General features: G+C 50.4%; 1 protein-coding gene across 1 annotated transcript in view; it reads left to right on the forward strand.

Moving 5' to 3' along the window:
- The first annotated feature begins 828 nt into the window (after positions 1 to 828).
- Positions 829 to 17,660, forward strand: part of LOC149360849 (uncharacterized) — a 71,960-nt gene continuing 55,128 nt past the window's right edge. Inside the window, exon 1 of the mRNA XM_089567948.1 lies at positions 829 to 867. Coding sequence (XP_089424074.1) covers positions 829 to 867 — 39 coding nt within the window. The remainder of the gene's footprint in view (positions 868 to 17,660) is intronic.

Consider the following 17,660-nt stretch of genomic DNA (forward strand, 5'->3'; position numbering starts at 1 on the left):
CTGCGCGACGGTATCTGGTTTTGTAGAAATCGAAAACAGATCTTAAATTTTAAGTGTCAGAACACTTTTCATTACTTGCAACAGCCAACACCGGATTCCACAGTCATTCTGTCATTCTGCCATGCCAGCTGACAAAGCAATTAGGATTTGTCCAGCACTTCCTCTAAAGCATGAGTTATACAGAGCTGTGACTTGCTTGTTTTCAGGTATGCGTCCAAAAGAAGGCGATGTGAAAGTAAGAGCATCATACATGTAAAACAAGTCAAGTGTCACAGCTTCGCAACGCACTCCGCAAGATAAGCTCGAAGACAATTTTTAGGAATTTAGATCTAGCAATAGTGCTTGATAGAAAAAAAGACATGAGGTTAGAAAACTTTCATTAGTTTACACAGATAACAGCGGATGTCACATTCATTCTATCATTCCACTTGACATAACAATTAACGTTTGTCCTGCACTGCCTCTTGTGCAAATACGGGGGACAGCCATCGGCCTCGCACTCCCACTCCGCGGATGCACGTTTCACTTCACTAACCGCGGAGGGGTTCGTGCTGGAGGGAACAAAGGGAGGAAACACAAAGCATGAACACTCATGTGTTATTTATTACATTTGCTATTAATACACATGGCGTTTGACATGGCCTGCGCCATGTCAAACGCAAAGGCGTGGGGAGCTTTTGCAGACGCGAGCCAAGTGCTGGAAGGCGAGTTAGCGGAGCGTCCACCCGTTTTCATTCCTCGCACAGTTCTCCAGATGGAGGCGCTGCTGCTGGTTGATCTCAGCGAAGAGCACCATGCCAAGCGGCGTTGGCCTGAGAGGCGATTCTCATGGCGGTGAGCTTCAGCTCTCAGCTGATGGCGGTGGAGGTGAGCGCTCATTGATTCCGGGTGTCAGGTCTCGTGTACTGGCGACACTGTGCACAAAGCTGAAGGAGCCGAAGATCAGCTGCTGGACGACGTTCCTGAAACTTTGTCTCGCGCTTTTTCTTCGTTGTGCGTTGTGCCTTGTGCCTCGCCCCGTCAGCTTAAGGTCATTGGTGAAGGTGCCGGCTATCCCCCCCCCGCCCCCCCAGGAATTACGGCATGGTAGAGAAGCCGGGGCTACTGTCATGGCCGAACAGGCCTGTCACAGATCACAACAAAGCTGCTTATTTATACTACACCACCATTTATGACCGTGGTAAATCCTATCGTTCCCGGCACCTTTTCCGCCACTGTCGGCACTGATATGAAAGATAGGTTCAGCCTGTAATAACGAGGCAACACTAATAGCATGTGTGACTGCGCGTTAATGGTCGCCAAAGCCATCTTTTAATCTGAATGGTACGGCCAGATCATGGTATGAACAAGCGGGGTTAATATTGTCACGGACGCCGGTAGGACGTTCTATTCCTGGCAGAACAGTACCTGGCGAGCACACTGGGGAGAGCGCAGCCGGCATGCCCTAGCACCGAGCAGAAGAGGACGAAGTCCGGCGCGCGACAAAGGTCGAAGAAAGACCGCACGGGGGCGCCGGTAGAGTGATGTCTAAACTAAGTGCGGCATTGCCCCTCCCCTCTGGAAAGGCATCGACTCGATGCCTGAAAGTGAGGGGGAGCCGCGTGTGGGCGTTAATAGAATCCCAGGCACTGAACGTGGTGAGTGTTGTCCTAGCGGGCATGGTATGGCTTGAGTCTTGCGACGTGCACAATTTCGGATGTCGGCGGGCGTCTGGAAGAACGAACACTCCCTTGCGGGCGCACTTCATACGTAACGTCGCTGAGTTTGCGGAGTACCTCGTAGGGGCCGAAGTAACGGCGCAAAAGCTTCTCGGAGCGACCGCGCAGACGGATGGGGCTCCAAACCCACACTTGATCGCCAGGCTGGAAAATGACTTCGCGGTGACGGAGGTTATAGCGGTGAGCATCGAGTTCTTGCCGCACGCAGGTTCGTTGCCGAGGCAGCCGGCGGGCAGCCTCTGCATGGCGAACGAATGCATCAGCGTCGGCAACGAATGGGCGTGCAATATCGGGCAACAACATCGTGTCCAACATAGTCACGACTACACGACCGTGCACCAAACGAAATGGCGTGAACCCCGTCGTCTCTTGAAGGGCAGTATTGTAGGCAAACGTGACGTACGGAAGGATTGCATCCCAGTTCTTATGGTCATCGTCGACGTACATAGAAATCATATCAGCGATAGTCTTATTGAGGCGCTCGGTTAGGCCGTTGGTTTGAGGATGGTAAGCTGTGGTCTTACGATGACTTGTGCCACTGAGCCGCAGAACTTCCTGAGTAAGCGTGGACGTGAACGCTGTGCCTCGGTCAGTTAAAACAACATAAGGGGCGCCATGGCGGAGGACTATGCTGATGATGAAAAAGTCCGCAATTTCAGCAGCAGTGCCGCGGGGAAGGGCTTTCGTCTCACAATACCGGGTTAGGTGGTCGGTGGCAACCACAATATACCGGTTACCCAATGATGACGTGGGAAATGGGCCCAGTAAGTCCATGCCGACTTGGTGGAAAGGAATTCTCGGCGGAGCAATGGGTTGGAGCAAGCCAGCCGGCTTGAAAGGTGGTTTCTTCCGACGTTGACACTCGCGGCAAGTGCGTACATAACGCTTGACAGCCACAGAAAGCCTGGGCCAGTAATAACGGTGACGAACTCGTGCCATCGTTCGAGAAAATCCGAGGTGGCCGGAAGGAAGCTCGTCGTGGCATGCCTGCAAAACGTCAGTGCGGAGCGCCGTTGGAACCACGAGCAGGTAACCAGAGTCCGTCGGGCCGTAATTTCGTTTGTAGAGGACGCCATCTCGTAAGCAAAACGACGACAAGCCGCGCGCGAATAGACGAGGCGGTAACGAGGCGGTACCCTCAAGATAATCGATGAGTCGCCGTAATTCCGTGTCGTCCCTCTGTTGTTGAGCGAGGGCGGACGTGGTCAGAGCACCAATAAATAGAGGGTCATCTTCGAGGTCATCAGAGCTGGACGGGATAGGAGCACGGGACAAGCAGTCTGCATCGCTGTGTTTGTTGCCCGACTTGTAGACAACTGTTACATCAAATTCTTGCAAGCGAAGGCTCGAACGAGCTAGCCGGCCCGAGGGGTCTTTAAGATTCGCGAGCCAACAGAGTGAGTGGTGGTCACTCACGACCCGAAACGGGCGACCATATAAGTAGGGCCGGAACTTCGTTATCGCCCATACAACAGCTAGGCACTCCTTTTCAGTGGTTGAGTAATTGACCTCGGACCGAGATAGCGTGCGGCTGGCGTAAGCAATCACGCGCTCAACACCATCTTGCCACTGGACGAGGACTGCACCAAGGCCAATGTTGCTGGCATCGGTGTGAAGTTCTGTATCCGCCTCCTCGTCGAAATGGGCAAGAATGGGCGTTGTTTGTAGGCGTTTGCGGAGCTTTTCGAAGGCTCCTGCTGTTCCTGTGCCCAGACGAAAGGCTGATCGTCTTTTGTCAGCCGTGTGAGAGGCTCAGCCAGCCTGGAGAAGTCTTGCACGAAGCGTCTGTAATATGCGCAGAGGCCAAGAAACCGGCGCACAGCTCGCTTATCAGTGGGAGTCGGGAACGCAGCTACAGCGGCCGTCTTGTCGGGGTCGGGGCTGACACCCTCAGGTGTCACAACATGGCCCAAAAACTTCAGCCGTTGGTACGCGAAGTGGCATTTTTCCGGTTTTAGAGATAGACCGACTGATCGGATGGCCGTCAATACTGCACTCAAGCGTTTGAGATGTTCGTCGTAGGTCGCATCGAAAATAACCACATCATCAAGATAGACGAGACACGACTGCCATTTGAGGCCAACCAGGACAGTGTCCATCATTCTTTGAAAGGTGGCGGGAGCGGTACACAGGCCAAAGGGGAGCACCTTGAACTCGTACAAACCGTCGGGGGTTATGAACGCGGTCTTTTCACGGTCACGTTCATCGACTTCGATCTGCCAGTACCCACTGCGTAGATCAAGAGAGGAAAAGTATCGGGCATGACGCAGGCGATCGAACGAGTCATCAATTCGGGGCAACGGATAAACGTCCTTTTTAGTAATCTTGTTGAGGCGACGATAGTCGACGCAGAATCGGAGAGTGCCATCCTTCTTGGCGACCAGCACAACGGGCGAAGCCCACGGGCTTGTTGACGGCTGGATAACCTCGTCGCGGAGCATTTCCTCAACCTGCCTCCGAATCACCTCCCGTTCTTTCGCAGACACTCGATAGGGGTGGTGTTGTATAGGCCTCTCGCCTTCATCCACTACAATGCGGTGTTTAGCGACCGATGTTTGCCGAACTTTAGAAGTGGTCGCAAAGCAGTCACGAAAAGAGTCGAGGATCATGTGGAGGCGGTGTTTCTGATCGGCGGTTAGGTCGGGGTTCACGTCAGTCATAACGGGGGCGTCAGACGTCGATGCATGGGTATCGTTGAGGGACAAGGCGCAGTGGGAGACTGAGTCACTAATTTCATCGAAATAGGCTATGGCGGTTGCTTGCGGCAAGTGGCGGTATTCGGCGCTAAAGTTCGTAACAAAAAGCTGCGTTCGCAGTCCGCGGAGGGAAGTAACACCCCGCGCAACGCAGACTTGTTGACTCAGCAGTAACGACAGGTTACCTTCCGCAACCCCGTGAGGCGTGCGTGGGTTGGAGCATTCCACCATAATAAACAAACTGGAGCGTGGTGGTAGCGTGACATTGTCATCACACACGCGAAAAACAGACCTGTCGGGCTCGCTGCGGTCGGCTATGGCACACTGAGGTGAGAACGTCACGACAAGTTCGCGGAGGTTGATTATGGCACCGTGTTCCCGAAGAAAATCTAACACGAGGATGAGGTCCTTCGAGCAATGAGCCAACACAGCGAAGCAGGCAGTGAAGGTGACACCACGAATCTCCATTCTAGCGGTGCAGACGCCAAGCAGTGTCACCAGATGGCCTCCAGCTGTCCGGATGTGCGTTCCAGGCCAAGGTGTCAGTACTTTCCTCAGGACAAGTGTCAGACCACGACTCATGACGGAGAAATCGGCGCCGGTATCTACGAGAGCAGTCACGCGGCGGCCATCAACGATGACCGGGATTTCAGCCGAAGCTTGGTCACCTTCAGAAAAACGCTGTGTGAGGGAGGTCGGACTAGGGGATCGTTCTCGCGGTCGGGTTGGGGCGTCAAGCGGAGGCGTCTCCGTTCGTCGAAAAGTCGTCGGACTTAAGGGTCGTTCAGATTGTCCGATTGAGGCGTCAAGCGAAGTCGTCTCTGGGCGTCGAAAGGTCATCGCGGCGTGGGGTCGGAGGTCGGGTCGCATGCTAACGTCGGTGAGCGGAGGATGTTCGTAATTATGTCCGGTGACGGCGGCCCTACCTCCGGGGGTCGCCGTCCTCAGTTTTCCCGGCCCGGGCTGGAGGACTGCCGGACGTAGGACTGGCGGGCTGGTGAAGAAAACCGTCGAGGCGACGGTGACCTGGACTGACGTTGGGCAGTGGGTGCAGGTGGGACGTTGGCCGCTAGGTACTGATCGATCTCGCGGGGTCGTTCACCATAGCGTGGCAGGGGTGCGTCTGGCGAAAAGCCGCGCAGGCCAATCCGGCGGTACGGGCAGTGACGACGGATGTGGCCTGCTTCGCCGCAGTGGAAGCACAGGGGCCTGTTGTTCGGCGTTCGCCACATGTTTGCCTTCGTGACGGGTGGGCGGTCGTCTGGCAGCGCTGTCGTATGCGGGAATCGGTGGGATGGCGCGGTAGGGGCAGGAGAGTAGAACGCCGGCGGCGGTGGCGCAGGACTTCGCAATGCCTCGCTGTATGTCATCACATAGGGCGCTGGCGGTTGCGGAGGTGGAGTAGGCTGCACCGTGCGGCGTATCTCGTCACGGACAGCCTCCGAGATGGCGGTGACACTAGGAGGCTGCTCCACAGAGCGAAGCTTCTGCAGCTCTTCGCGAACGATGCTCCTGATGAGCTCTCGGAGGGAGGTGTTCTCATCCACGGACCTCGGCATGCGGCACTCCAAAGCAGTGATGTTTGACGGACGGCCGTAGTGCGCAAACCGCTGCTGCAGGGCGCGCTCCATGCCTGCCGCTTCCTTTGCAAAATCGGCGACTGTAGCCGGAGGATCGCGCACGAGCCCAGCGAACAATTGCTCCTTCACGCCCCGCATCAAGTGACGCACCTTCTTGGCTTCCGACATCGAAGGATCAGCGCGGTTGAAAAGCCGGGTCATATCCTCCACGAACATCGCCACGCTCTCGTTTGGCTGCTGCGCTCTCGATTGCAGGGCCAATTCAGCACGCTCCCTCCGTTCGTTGCTGCTGAACGTATCCAGCAACTGGCGCCGGAAGTCTTGCCAGGTGTGGATGGCGGACTCGTGGTTTTCGAACCACGTCTTGGCGGCGTCCTGGAGGGCAAAGTAGACGTTCCGAAGCTTGCGGTCCTCGTCCCACAGATTAAATTCAGAAACCCTGTCATACCCGTCCAACCAGTCCTCCACATCTTCAAACTTGTCACCATGAAATGACGCGGGCGTACGAGGCGAATGAAGAAGCAGCGGTGGCGAACTCACAGATTGCTGGAAGGTCTGGCTGGCCACCGTAGAGGTCATCTTGCGGGATGGCGCGGTGAGGGGATTGTACTCGGGGGCTAAGCCTTTGAAGCGGCGGCTTGACTTGTGGACAGGTGTCGTGTCCAGGGGGTGTGGCTGAGCGCTGGAGGTTCCTGGGACCTCTTCGTACATAGATCGTACCCAGCAGCTGCACCAAAAATGTCACGGACGCCGGTAGGACGTTCTATTCCTGGCAGAACAGTACCTGGCGAGCACACTGGGCACAGCGCCGCCGGCAGGCCCTAGCACCGAGCAGAAGAGGACGAAGTCCGGCGCGCGACAAAGGTCGAAGAAAGACCGCACGGGGGCGCCGGTAGAGTGATGTCTAAACTAAGTGCGGCAATATTTAACCCAGCCAGCTGCATTATTGGCGTCATCCTTAAAAACCTGCAAGACGACGTAATATCGGCAGAAGGCATAAGGCCAAATCCTTCCCTTACACTGAATGCTGCAGTCTTCACAGCCGCGCGACAAACTAGCTGCTCAAGGACTGTTAAGTGCTATAAATTATTTTGGCAATTTTACTCCCCCTGTCTAGAAAAACGCAGCTTTTAATGAGCATCACCAAGAAAGAAGCCGTGGTGACAGGAGTCCAATCTAGGCGAATGAGTCCCACCGACTCTGCCACACCACAGTTTAAACAGTTCACCGCGGCTGCAAGTGCTCCATCCGGCTACAGAAATGAAAAGACTCTTGTGGCGCCTCACAAGGTGGCTTAGGAGCCCCTCTTTTGGAAAACCACACAGACTTGTGGAGACCTGCCGCGCTCGGCTCAAGAACACCCTGAGAGGAAAAAGGTTTTCCCCCTTCCAAATAAAATAGGAAAAGAACACTGGTTATTAGGCATTGGTGCGAAAAATTAAGGAACTTTTTGCATGGCCGACAGCTCGTGACCGAATTCTACCATTTCCCGCTTATTGCCATTGATAAAAAAGCATCTGGCAATATACACCTAGGATGCAGCGCTTATGTCGGCGATTGCTTCGATAACTTCGGCCAGGAAAGCAGCTCTTGCTTGCAGCTGATTCTGCCTGAACTCGTAACTATCGAAGTGATGAAGTAGGCACCAACGGCGCGAAGGAGCACGCCGTGAGTACGATATGTAGACTTGCCAGCGATGAAACACGGATAGGTCTCGTCTCACATACTGTCAAGGATACTACCTGAAAACTGTGCTACTGAGCTAGCGAAGGGTTTAACAGAGAGAGAGTCCTTTGAAGAGCTTTGCTTCAAAGGGGTCTGTAATGATGTGTCCATGGGGCTCGTCCCCATGCTTGGTGATGTCGAGGGCGATTGCTGCTTCCTCGGCCTCGAGGATGTTGGTTTTTATCGAAGCGCAGTTGAGTTACCTGAGCTGGTGATCCACCACGCTGGCTGCCGAGCCGTATCGGTGTCTGTATATGGTTGCGTAAAGTATAAAGAATCCTGGGGCCAATTTGACTGTCTAAAGTGCGCAGAGGCGAAAGCGTTTTCCGTACCACTTTGCCTTTGTTACACTGGTGGCGTCACCACTGGATGACGTCACACATAATTAATGACGAAGTAATCACAAATTACTAATTAATGACTAATTACTGATTAATCACTCGGCACTAATGACTGCTAATTAATGACGCTTAAGCTTCGTCTTTAGGAGCGGAACGTGACAGCGTGTTGTAGCGCTGCCACGGAGTCCACGGAACGCCACCATCTATTCGGCGCGATGCCTTGCCCTTTGAACGCAACGCTTTTTGAGGAAATGAAATGGCGCTGTAATTCTCAGTCATCTCGGTGGACACCTTAACCACACCATACAGGAAGGGAGGAAGTGGCAGTGAAAGAAGAAAGAAGGGCCGTAATGAAGAAACTGAAAATTGTATTTGAGGAAAGGAAATTACGCAATAACTGTCTCACATATCTCGGTGGACACCCGTCAAAACGCGGACACATCTGACGACACGGCTGCCGACACGGCTATCGACAGGGCTGCCGACACGGACGCAGACACGGCTGCCGACACAATTGCTAACGACAGCATGAGGCATTAAAGGCTTTCGAATTAATACGTCTTTTGCCCCGGCGAAGCTTCTTTCCTGGAATTCGGACCTTGCCTTTCTTGCCGCCTGATGTATATCTGGATGCATGTTCTTCGTAACAATGGTGTCAACTGTGGTGTGACGCTGACCCCTGCATAAAGACTACGCCGACGCCCAGCCACACCTCCTCGCTCGAGGCACCAGGCTCATCACTGGGACATAGAAAAAAACATGAGTGTGCCTTTCCTTTTTTAGCTCTCTACTCGCGAGTGTTTTGTTTCCCTTTTCTTTGTGCTCTTGTTGATTCTTTTCGTTTCACAACTTAAATTAGAGTTCCCTTTCCTCCAAACGCCACCCGCCTCGTTTAATTCGAGTACCTTTTTTACACTCATGAAGCTTAACGTGTAAGTTTAGCCTGTAGTCTTTCTCCTCATAAGTTTTGGCATCCGCGACAGGACCCCGTGTTAATAATTTTGCGCTATACTGCTGCTACAGGATGTAAGTGCGTCATACTATCACGGCCAACTTGTATATCAGCACACTGCTTATCACCTTTTTTACTGCAAAAAAGAACAAAAATCGCATCGCACTTAACGGCGTGCGGTGGGCACGATAACTTGAATGGGAATGGCGGCATTGCACGGTATAAAAGTTATCGCGCAATAAAACCTGGCCGATGCCTGACTTCGCTCCCGGCATTCGTCTTTTCAGCCAATGTAAAAGGTAGACCGGTCAGGACTGTCATCGAGTATCTCGAACACCACGCTTTCTGTCTCAGCAGACTGTTTTGAAGATAACGGATGATCTTCTGGCTGTGGTGTTAAGGCACCCTGCATTCTAAAGCTGGCTGTTATGGTTGACAGAAGGCCCGGCAGCAATGTAGGCAGCTTGTTCTGGGTCCTGGCTAAAATGAACGCTTTCTTATGGAGGTTCACCTGCTTAGCTGCCTGAAATTTTGCAAATTTATCAAATTCAGATGTACAACTCTGGAAAGGCTGGTAACCGCTACCCTTTTGTGTAGTGAATGCGACTTACCAGAAGAGATGCCCTGTGGTGTACAGTTGGACCTATGGGGCCATTGCACTACCTTATCCGTTGCGAGACTGTGCCTTCTTTGACCAAATCCACTTTAGAAGTGGGTCCTAAAGACAGGCAGAGGCGTTTATCTTAAAGTTCAACAGATACGAAATGTTGAATATACTAGAATTACTGAGTTAGAACATTCTCGATAGTGATGCTTTTCCCATGGCTTCATGCTTGCTTATGATGCGATCTTGCATGGTAAAGAAAGGTGCCTCTATAGTTAGCATTTTTGAAAGCCGCAAGAAAGCAGAGCTGTCAGTTAAAGCCTATTCTACAACTATTTCTGAACACCATCTGATGGCTATATGTTGTCATATAATCAGCCATGTCTACGAGATAGGCGACAAAATTCACAAACAGCGAGTTATAGTGTTTTCCACGTGGGTTCCATAGCAGTGGGGCCCCATTGATCCGATAATAAATGAAGCACTGTGCACATCTCAACAACACTGAAAATATAATTTATAGTTGTGCATAAGGCCCATATGTATGCACACGTTGTGCATACGCAAGCCGCATCTTGTCACGCTCGGAGGCGAAATATTCCACCACTGAAAAGGAATGCCTGTCAATTGCGTGGGCAGTGACCAAATTTCGTCCGTACTTATACGGCCGCCCTTTTAGAGTCGTCAGTGATCACCATTCGCTGTGCTGGCTGGCGAACCTCAAAGATCCCTCGGGACAGCTTGCACGCTGGAGCCTTCGCCTTCAAGAGTTCGACGTCACAATCGTTTATAAGCCCAGTAGGAAGCACAGTGATGCCGACTGTCAGTCTCGTGCTCCTGTTTAGGGCAACCGAGCTGATCTCGACACTGATTTTGTTTTTCTCGGCGCCATCTCCGCGTCCGTCCTCACTCAACACCAAAGAGACGACAGTGAACTACGGCCTCTCATTGAGTATCTTGAAGGAAACGCTGAGTCACCACCGCGAATCTTCTCACGTGGACTGTCGTCGTTCTGTTTGCGCGATGGCGTTCTGTATAAGAAAAGCTACCACCCGACGGAAGCTGTCTATCTGCTCGTTGTACCTGCGCCCTTGCGCGACGAAGTCCTGCAGGCGTACCATGATGACCCATCTTCTGGTCACCTGGGTTTTGCCCGCATATGGCGCGGATACGCCGAAAGTGGTACTGACCCAGGGTTTCTGCAGTTGTACAGCGTTACATAAGAACTTGCCGCGAGTGCCAACGTCGCAAGACGCCACCGACTAAGCCAGCCGGAGTACTGCAACCTATTGATCTGCCACAATTCCCCTTCCACCAAGTCGGCATGGACTTACTCGGCCCATTTCCAGAGTCCTCGCTGGGTAACCGCTACATTGTGGTCGCCACCGACAACCTCAGCCGGTACTGTGAAACTAAAGCTCTCCCTCGTGGTACCGCTGACGAAATTGCGAACTTTTTCGTTCACAACATTGTGCTTCGTGAAGGTGCAACGATCATCGTTGTAACTGAGAGGGGAACGGGGTTCACCTCGGCCCTTACACAGGAGGTTATGCGCCTTAGCGGCACAAGTCATCGCAAAACAACCGCTTACCACCCTCTAACGAACGGACTCACCGAACGGCTCTACAAGGCGGTCGCCGACATGATTTTCATGTATGTTGACGCAGACCACCGGAACTGGGACGCCATACTTCCTTACGTAACATTCACCTATAATACTGCTCTACGAGAAACGACGCGCTTCACTCCTTTTCGTTTAGTGCATGGTCGCGAAGCCACAACCATGCTGGACGCAATGTTGCTTGCCACTAGTACTCCCTCATCTGTTATGGGTGCTGATCACTTCGTTCGTGACGCCGAGGCCGCCCGCCAACTCGCTCGACAGCGCATCCGGCACCAGCAAACCCACGACGCTCGCCGCTATAACCTCCTCCACAGAGCTGTTAGTTACCAGCCCGGCGAACAAGTCTGGGTTTGGAGCCCAATCCGCATACGTGGGTGCTCCCAAAGCTCCTGCGCTGATATTTCGGCACCTACAAGGTACTCCGCCAAGTCAGTGAGGTGAACTATGAAGTTCTTCCCCAAGGAACAGTTCGCTCCTCCAGACGGCCGAACTTAGAAGTCGTCCATGTCCCACGGATGAAGCCGTACTATGCCTGCTAGCGCTTCAGGCGTGTCTAAGCACCTCCACCAAATATTTCACCGACAAACAGTTGAAGACCACAACCCAGGTTTAATAAGACGAGATAGGCGTTCTATACAGCAGGGAGCTCGAGCGAGGGAAAGAATACAATGTTCGAGCACCTCGAATGCCCAAGGCATAGTATGTTGCAGCTAAAACAGTTCGGCCGCAGTACGGCGGCACTGATTGGTTCGTACGATGGCATTATTGTACTTATAGCATTGCTAACCAGTCTAGCTCTAGCACATGAAACAATCACTGATAGCGGTTGGTTATTAAGCATCTACGACACAGCCCATGTCACGGGGAATAAACTTGTCCTACAACTAAGTTTGCCTCTCATCTGGTTTGCAGATGTTCCAGTATTTTCACTGTTTTCTGGCACAGCCTCTACCGGGCGTGACACTTAAACGAAGCTCGCAACTCTAGCAGCATTTTAAGGAACCAAGATGCGCTACCCAGTTTGTCCGGCATAGTAAAAAAATAGCACGGTATTATAAAATAGGGGACCAAGAACAGCAGAGGTCATCCAACACTGAAACTCAACAACAAATTTTCCCTGCGGAGTAGTGCTGCTCATTTTGCTTTTATTATAAAAATTGAAGCGCATTCGGTAATTCCATTAGTGAACAACAGTGCAATATGCACGAGTTTTTTGGACGCTACTGCTAGATAAAAAATAGTTATGTGTACATTTAATACTGAAGAACTGAGTTCGCCATTCACAACGTAGGAAAGAAATTAATTACGTTAGAAAGCTCTATTAAATGCATAGCAATTAAATAAAACAAAAAAGAAAACTACTAGGCCAAGCTGTATTCGCTCCTGAGACAGGACAGTGATAAAATGCGCCGCGCTGTCCACTGCGCTTCAGGCATAGATATACAGATATTTTTCTGATATTCTGCTCCGTTTGGAGACACTGCCCGCTCATCATCGTCTTCTCCATAGCTACATAGCACTAATCCGAGCTTCCGTACTCAGGTGGCTGGATGCCGCATTCCCGCTTTCCGAGACGAGTGTGAGTGAAGCCATCGGAAGTTGGACGACTTTTTCCGGAAGTAGGATGCCTGCTGTGTATTTCAAAGCAAAAAGTCGCGTCTTTTGCCATTTAGTTCGGAGTTTTTCTTGTTGTTCCCGAGTAACGTCTGCTGTTGTATGAAAGTAACAAGCAAGCTGAACGCGAGAGATGTGAGCACTGTGTGCAGAACCCTGCAATTCCACAGAAAACGAAGAAAACAGGCATGAAGGTCTCACCCTGCAGGAGCAAAGGGGTTCATGCATTAAACATTATATTCTTATCTGGTTCTTGTCTTCCGAGCGTAAAGTGCGATGTCAGTGCACGTTAAGGAACCCCAGGTGGACGAAATTTTTGGAGCCCTTCACCACGGCGTCCCTCATAACCTGAGTCGCTTTCGGACGCTAAACCCTAAAAAGCGTAAACGATCTTCCGAGCGTAAAGAAGTAGAGGAATAACGATGAGGCCAGGTTAAAACCGAATTTTCGTGCAGCAAAGAAAAGGCGAACGATGTCGCTGATATCCTTACATTCGAAGAGCCACGTGTTATACAGGAGCCGCAGTTTCAGTTTCGAGTTGATGGCGGACGATGACTCTTCTCATCGATGGCAGGTTATGTTTATCGCTTTATGGTGTCGTCTACCTTCCAGACGTGCTTTTAACCTAACTCCAAAGCACAGATACGTTTCAGCTGCAGAGCGAGGGAAACGACAGGCGAGAAAGACGAATGCTAGGGCGCGTGTAAGAAGCGGTGTTAGAAGTCAGCTGCACCAAGCATCACGAATAAAAGCCCATTTATGAATAACTTGCTACAGTACGAAACAGTACATTGCGCACTCCGTCGAAAAAGCAGTACCATACCTTTTCGAGGCGCTAATGTGAACCAACCAAACACCGCCCCCACCTCGCCAGATAGTAGCCTCGTCCTCACTCCGGTTCGGTCTAAACATAATTCTGTAAAATGGTCACTGCAAAGTCGGCTGTCTGCTGAAGTTTTCCACCTATTCTTTCTCAAATTTATCGTCCACTGGTAGCATAACTCGGGCTTTAGCGCGGGAACGTGCGTGGGAACAGGCCCTACAAACCTTAGTCGGGCGCGCCCGGGCGGCGGCCACCGCCACTGGGGTCCCAAGCTAGGGACCACCACCTAGTGCTTGTAAGGATCGGTCCCTTACGGACTAATCTAAACAAAGCTCCTCTCCCTTCCTAATAAAAGTTTTCACCACCACCATGGATTGCAAAGCGTGGTCAATGCTTTAGAACCCGAGAGCAGGACGATGGGTCTAAAAATGAATGTGCAGAAAACCAAAGTAATGTTCAACAGTCTCGAAAGGAAACAGCAGTTTAGAATTGCAAGAGAGGTGCTAGATGTGGTATGAGATTACGTCTGCGTGGGCCAGGTAGTTGCCGCCGAACCAGATCACGGCAGTCTTTCGGATCATGAGGGGAAGTTTACCGTCCTCCCCAAGAGAAAGGTTTACAGCAGCTATACAGTATTATGCGTTTTTGTTGTAAAGACTTCCAAAATTTCTCTTACCTCAACGGCTGGCTCGTTTGCGGAGAAACTGCACACAGAGCTTGCGTATTATGGTAACTTTTGTATCGTAGCAACTTTTACAACGGTACTTACTTAGTTGAGCAGTGCATGGTGCGAAAGCGTAATCGTCTGCGTCGGTTGGCAACCCAAAACACCGAGTTTTTGCTGAAGGGCGGCAGTAGCGCCGTCTGTCTTCCACAACGAAACTAAACAAGAAGAACACAGCTCAGGACTTCGCGACGTCGTCCTTCGACGCTTTAGGAGAGCCATGAAAGCAGACGATATAAGCTGAATTGGATAAAGTCATTGGACGAAAAAAAAAGACCTCAAACATTATTCTTTTAATGGCAAAGCCTCGTAGAAATACTTGTTTCTGGCATTTTTTCCGCTCAGTTGGCGAAAAATGTTCGAAGCGCTTCAGTTGAAGCAGGCGAAACTGCCGGAACGGCGTATTCAAAGGGCCCGTGCTCCTTGCAACGCTCCCCTTGGCGCCTTGTGACGCTTTACACTACAGAAGACAGATGGCGCTACTGCCGCCCTTCAGCAAAAACTCGGTGTTTTGGGTTTCGGTTCGCCGATCTCGACTCAGACGATTACGCTTTTGCGTCATGCACAGCTCAACTAAGTAAGTACCGTTGTAAAACTTGATACGATACAAAAGTTACCATAACGCAAGCTCTGTGGGCAGTTTCACCGCAAACACTCCAGCGGTTGAGAAAGAAAAATTTTATAAGTCTTTCCGATAAAAACGCACAATACTGTATATTACCCTCATACACCTAAGGGGCACAGACATGATGTCTTACGAGAAGGGATCTACTTAAAGGAAGAAACAGCGCGACGAAACACGGACACACGAAAAAAAGACACACACATCAGCTCGTGTGTGTGTCTTTTCTTCGTGTATCCGTGTTTCGTCGCGCTGTTTCTTCCTTCAAATGCATTACCAACTAGCCCGGAACCTTGCTCTTCTGATCTACTTAAATTAAGGACAACGTAGCGAGCTATGGAAATTAAATTGGTAAGTGCATCTTTAATAGAGAGGAATATTGCTGTGTTTATCAGGGAACAAACGTTGGTAACGATATCCTCGCGGATTCAACAAGAAGAAAACGGCTTGTACTGAGTATTTAAGCCTAAGGCAAGATAACAGATGGTCCTTAAAGGTAACGGAGTGGATTTCAAGAGAAGGCATGCGTAGAAAAGGGCAGCAGAAGATTAATTGCGCGGATGAGATTAAAAAAGCTTGCGGAGATTGGGTGGCTCCAACTGTCACAAGACAGGGTTAATTGGATGGAGGTATGAGACACTTTTATCATGCAGTGGGCGTAGCCAGACCGATCATGATAATTGTGATGGCTACCATGCGATCCCTAACCGGAGTGCAACATGTTGAATATGTTGGTGAATTCATTCGATGTTGTTTTGATTGGTCTACACAACGTTTCAAAAAGTAGAATCATAGATCAGCACTGTTAATCAGTTGTTCCGAGGAGCTCATATATGTGCCAAATGATTGTTGCTTTCAGGCAATATATGAACCGACGGACTTTTTTACACCTCAGTGGAAATTCCTATTGTTGATGCTCTAAGCCTCACCACCTATCTAGTGCGCTATTGCTCTGTCATTTTTATTTCAGGACTATATGGTGTCAATTCCTAAAGGCTATCTAAATGGTAGATATAAATAGAATGCAATTGCACAGTAATAAATTAGATGTAAAATAAAGAAATACCTGCTTGGCACGCGGTAGCCTGTCTGACTCGCGACCCGAGGTCGGAAGGTTCGCTTCTCGAATATTATAACAATTTTATTTTCAGCGCAACCCATTTACTTTATATACTCGCATGAGCTCACTACGTTTTTGTCATGGTGGTAAGGTTTATTCAGCTCTTTTCTAATGCTTTCTTGTTCCACTGAGAGCGTCTTTTAATAGAGTTACGGTGTTCCTGGGATAGCATAGAGCGCCTCTTTACGAATACCTTCCAAAAAGGATATTTTGAAGAGTTTTGTAGAAGCTGAGCTATCAGCACTCAAAACTTGAACTTTGTCGTCTTTGCGTCTGCCCCTCCTCTTTGGTAACATCATGCAGGCTCAAAGGCCAGCGCTTCTTTCCCAGTGGGCGGAGGTTTCGAACCCGGCGGAGCGATGAGCGGCGCGGCCATAGTAACTGCGCTGCACCTGAAGGAAGCGAACCATTTACCATCTCTCAAGAGAATTACGCAGCAGTGTGTGATGATAAAGTGATAAAAGGTGATAAAGTGGCCAGAAAGGACCCGGCAACTTTCGCGCACCATTGTGGGCTCTTTGCTAACTGTATTATTCCGCGCCGGTGTTCAATACGAGAGAATGTACCAATTCAGCCAGTTTATGTACTATCCTGAGAAGATGCTTCAGAGCCCGTCTAATCACTTCTCACCTCAAACTTCAGTTCTGAGGTCGCAACCAAATTGTTTTTTTTTTCGTAAACACCGCGACGACGCCAACTACACCGGGGTCTCCCCTGCACAGAATCCTGAACAGAACCTTGAAGAGAACCCTGAACAGAACGCTGCCGTGGAAAAATTTGCGTGGATGCACAGCTGCTGACAAAAACATGGACGGCGCCTCAGTGTTGTTGTTTGAAGCGTTGTTCATCCATAGTTTTATTATTTGTAGCACATCAGAAGAGAAGGGATAGTGAACCAGAAGAACACAGAAAGTGCTTTAAGATTATTCCGTGCGTGACTGCATCTGGCTTTCCTTATAAATAGAAAATTAACTATCACTTTAAAAGCTCAGTAGAGTTTGCTTTAGATCCAACAGATAACAGGGGATGCCACACTCATTCCGTCATCACTGCTGGCAGAGAGATTAAGGTATGTACTCTATTTCCTCTAAAGCATGCATTATATTGCTCTCAGGCTTGCTATGTTTTTGACCTGAGTGCAGAAACAGCGCTAGATCAACCGATAAACATCATGCCTGAAAAACAAGTCATTGCCAAAGCTTCATAATACACTCCATGAGATAATGTCTAAGGCATTTTCTAATAAAGATCATCTAGCAAAGTATCCATATGAAAAAAAAGGCGCGTGAGCTTAGTAGGCTTTCCATTAGTTGCCACAGATAACAGCGCGTGCCACAATCATTCTGTCGACCCAGCTGACAAAGCTATGTTTGTCCTGTACACTCTTTAAAGGAATAATTATATATCGCTGTGGAGTAGCAGGCCAGGACCATGTTACAACGGGTCGACCTCTCCCGCTCTCCTCTCAATAAAATTCCTTTCCCTCTGTCTCTCGCTCTCTCTCTCTCTCTCTCTCT

This window comes from Amblyomma mixtum, chromosome 2 (genome assembly GCF_055824585.1).
Source record: "Amblyomma mixtum isolate Tamu chromosome 2, ASM5582458v1, whole genome shotgun sequence".
Taxonomy (NCBI): domain Eukaryota; kingdom Metazoa; phylum Arthropoda; class Arachnida; order Ixodida; family Ixodidae; genus Amblyomma; species Amblyomma mixtum.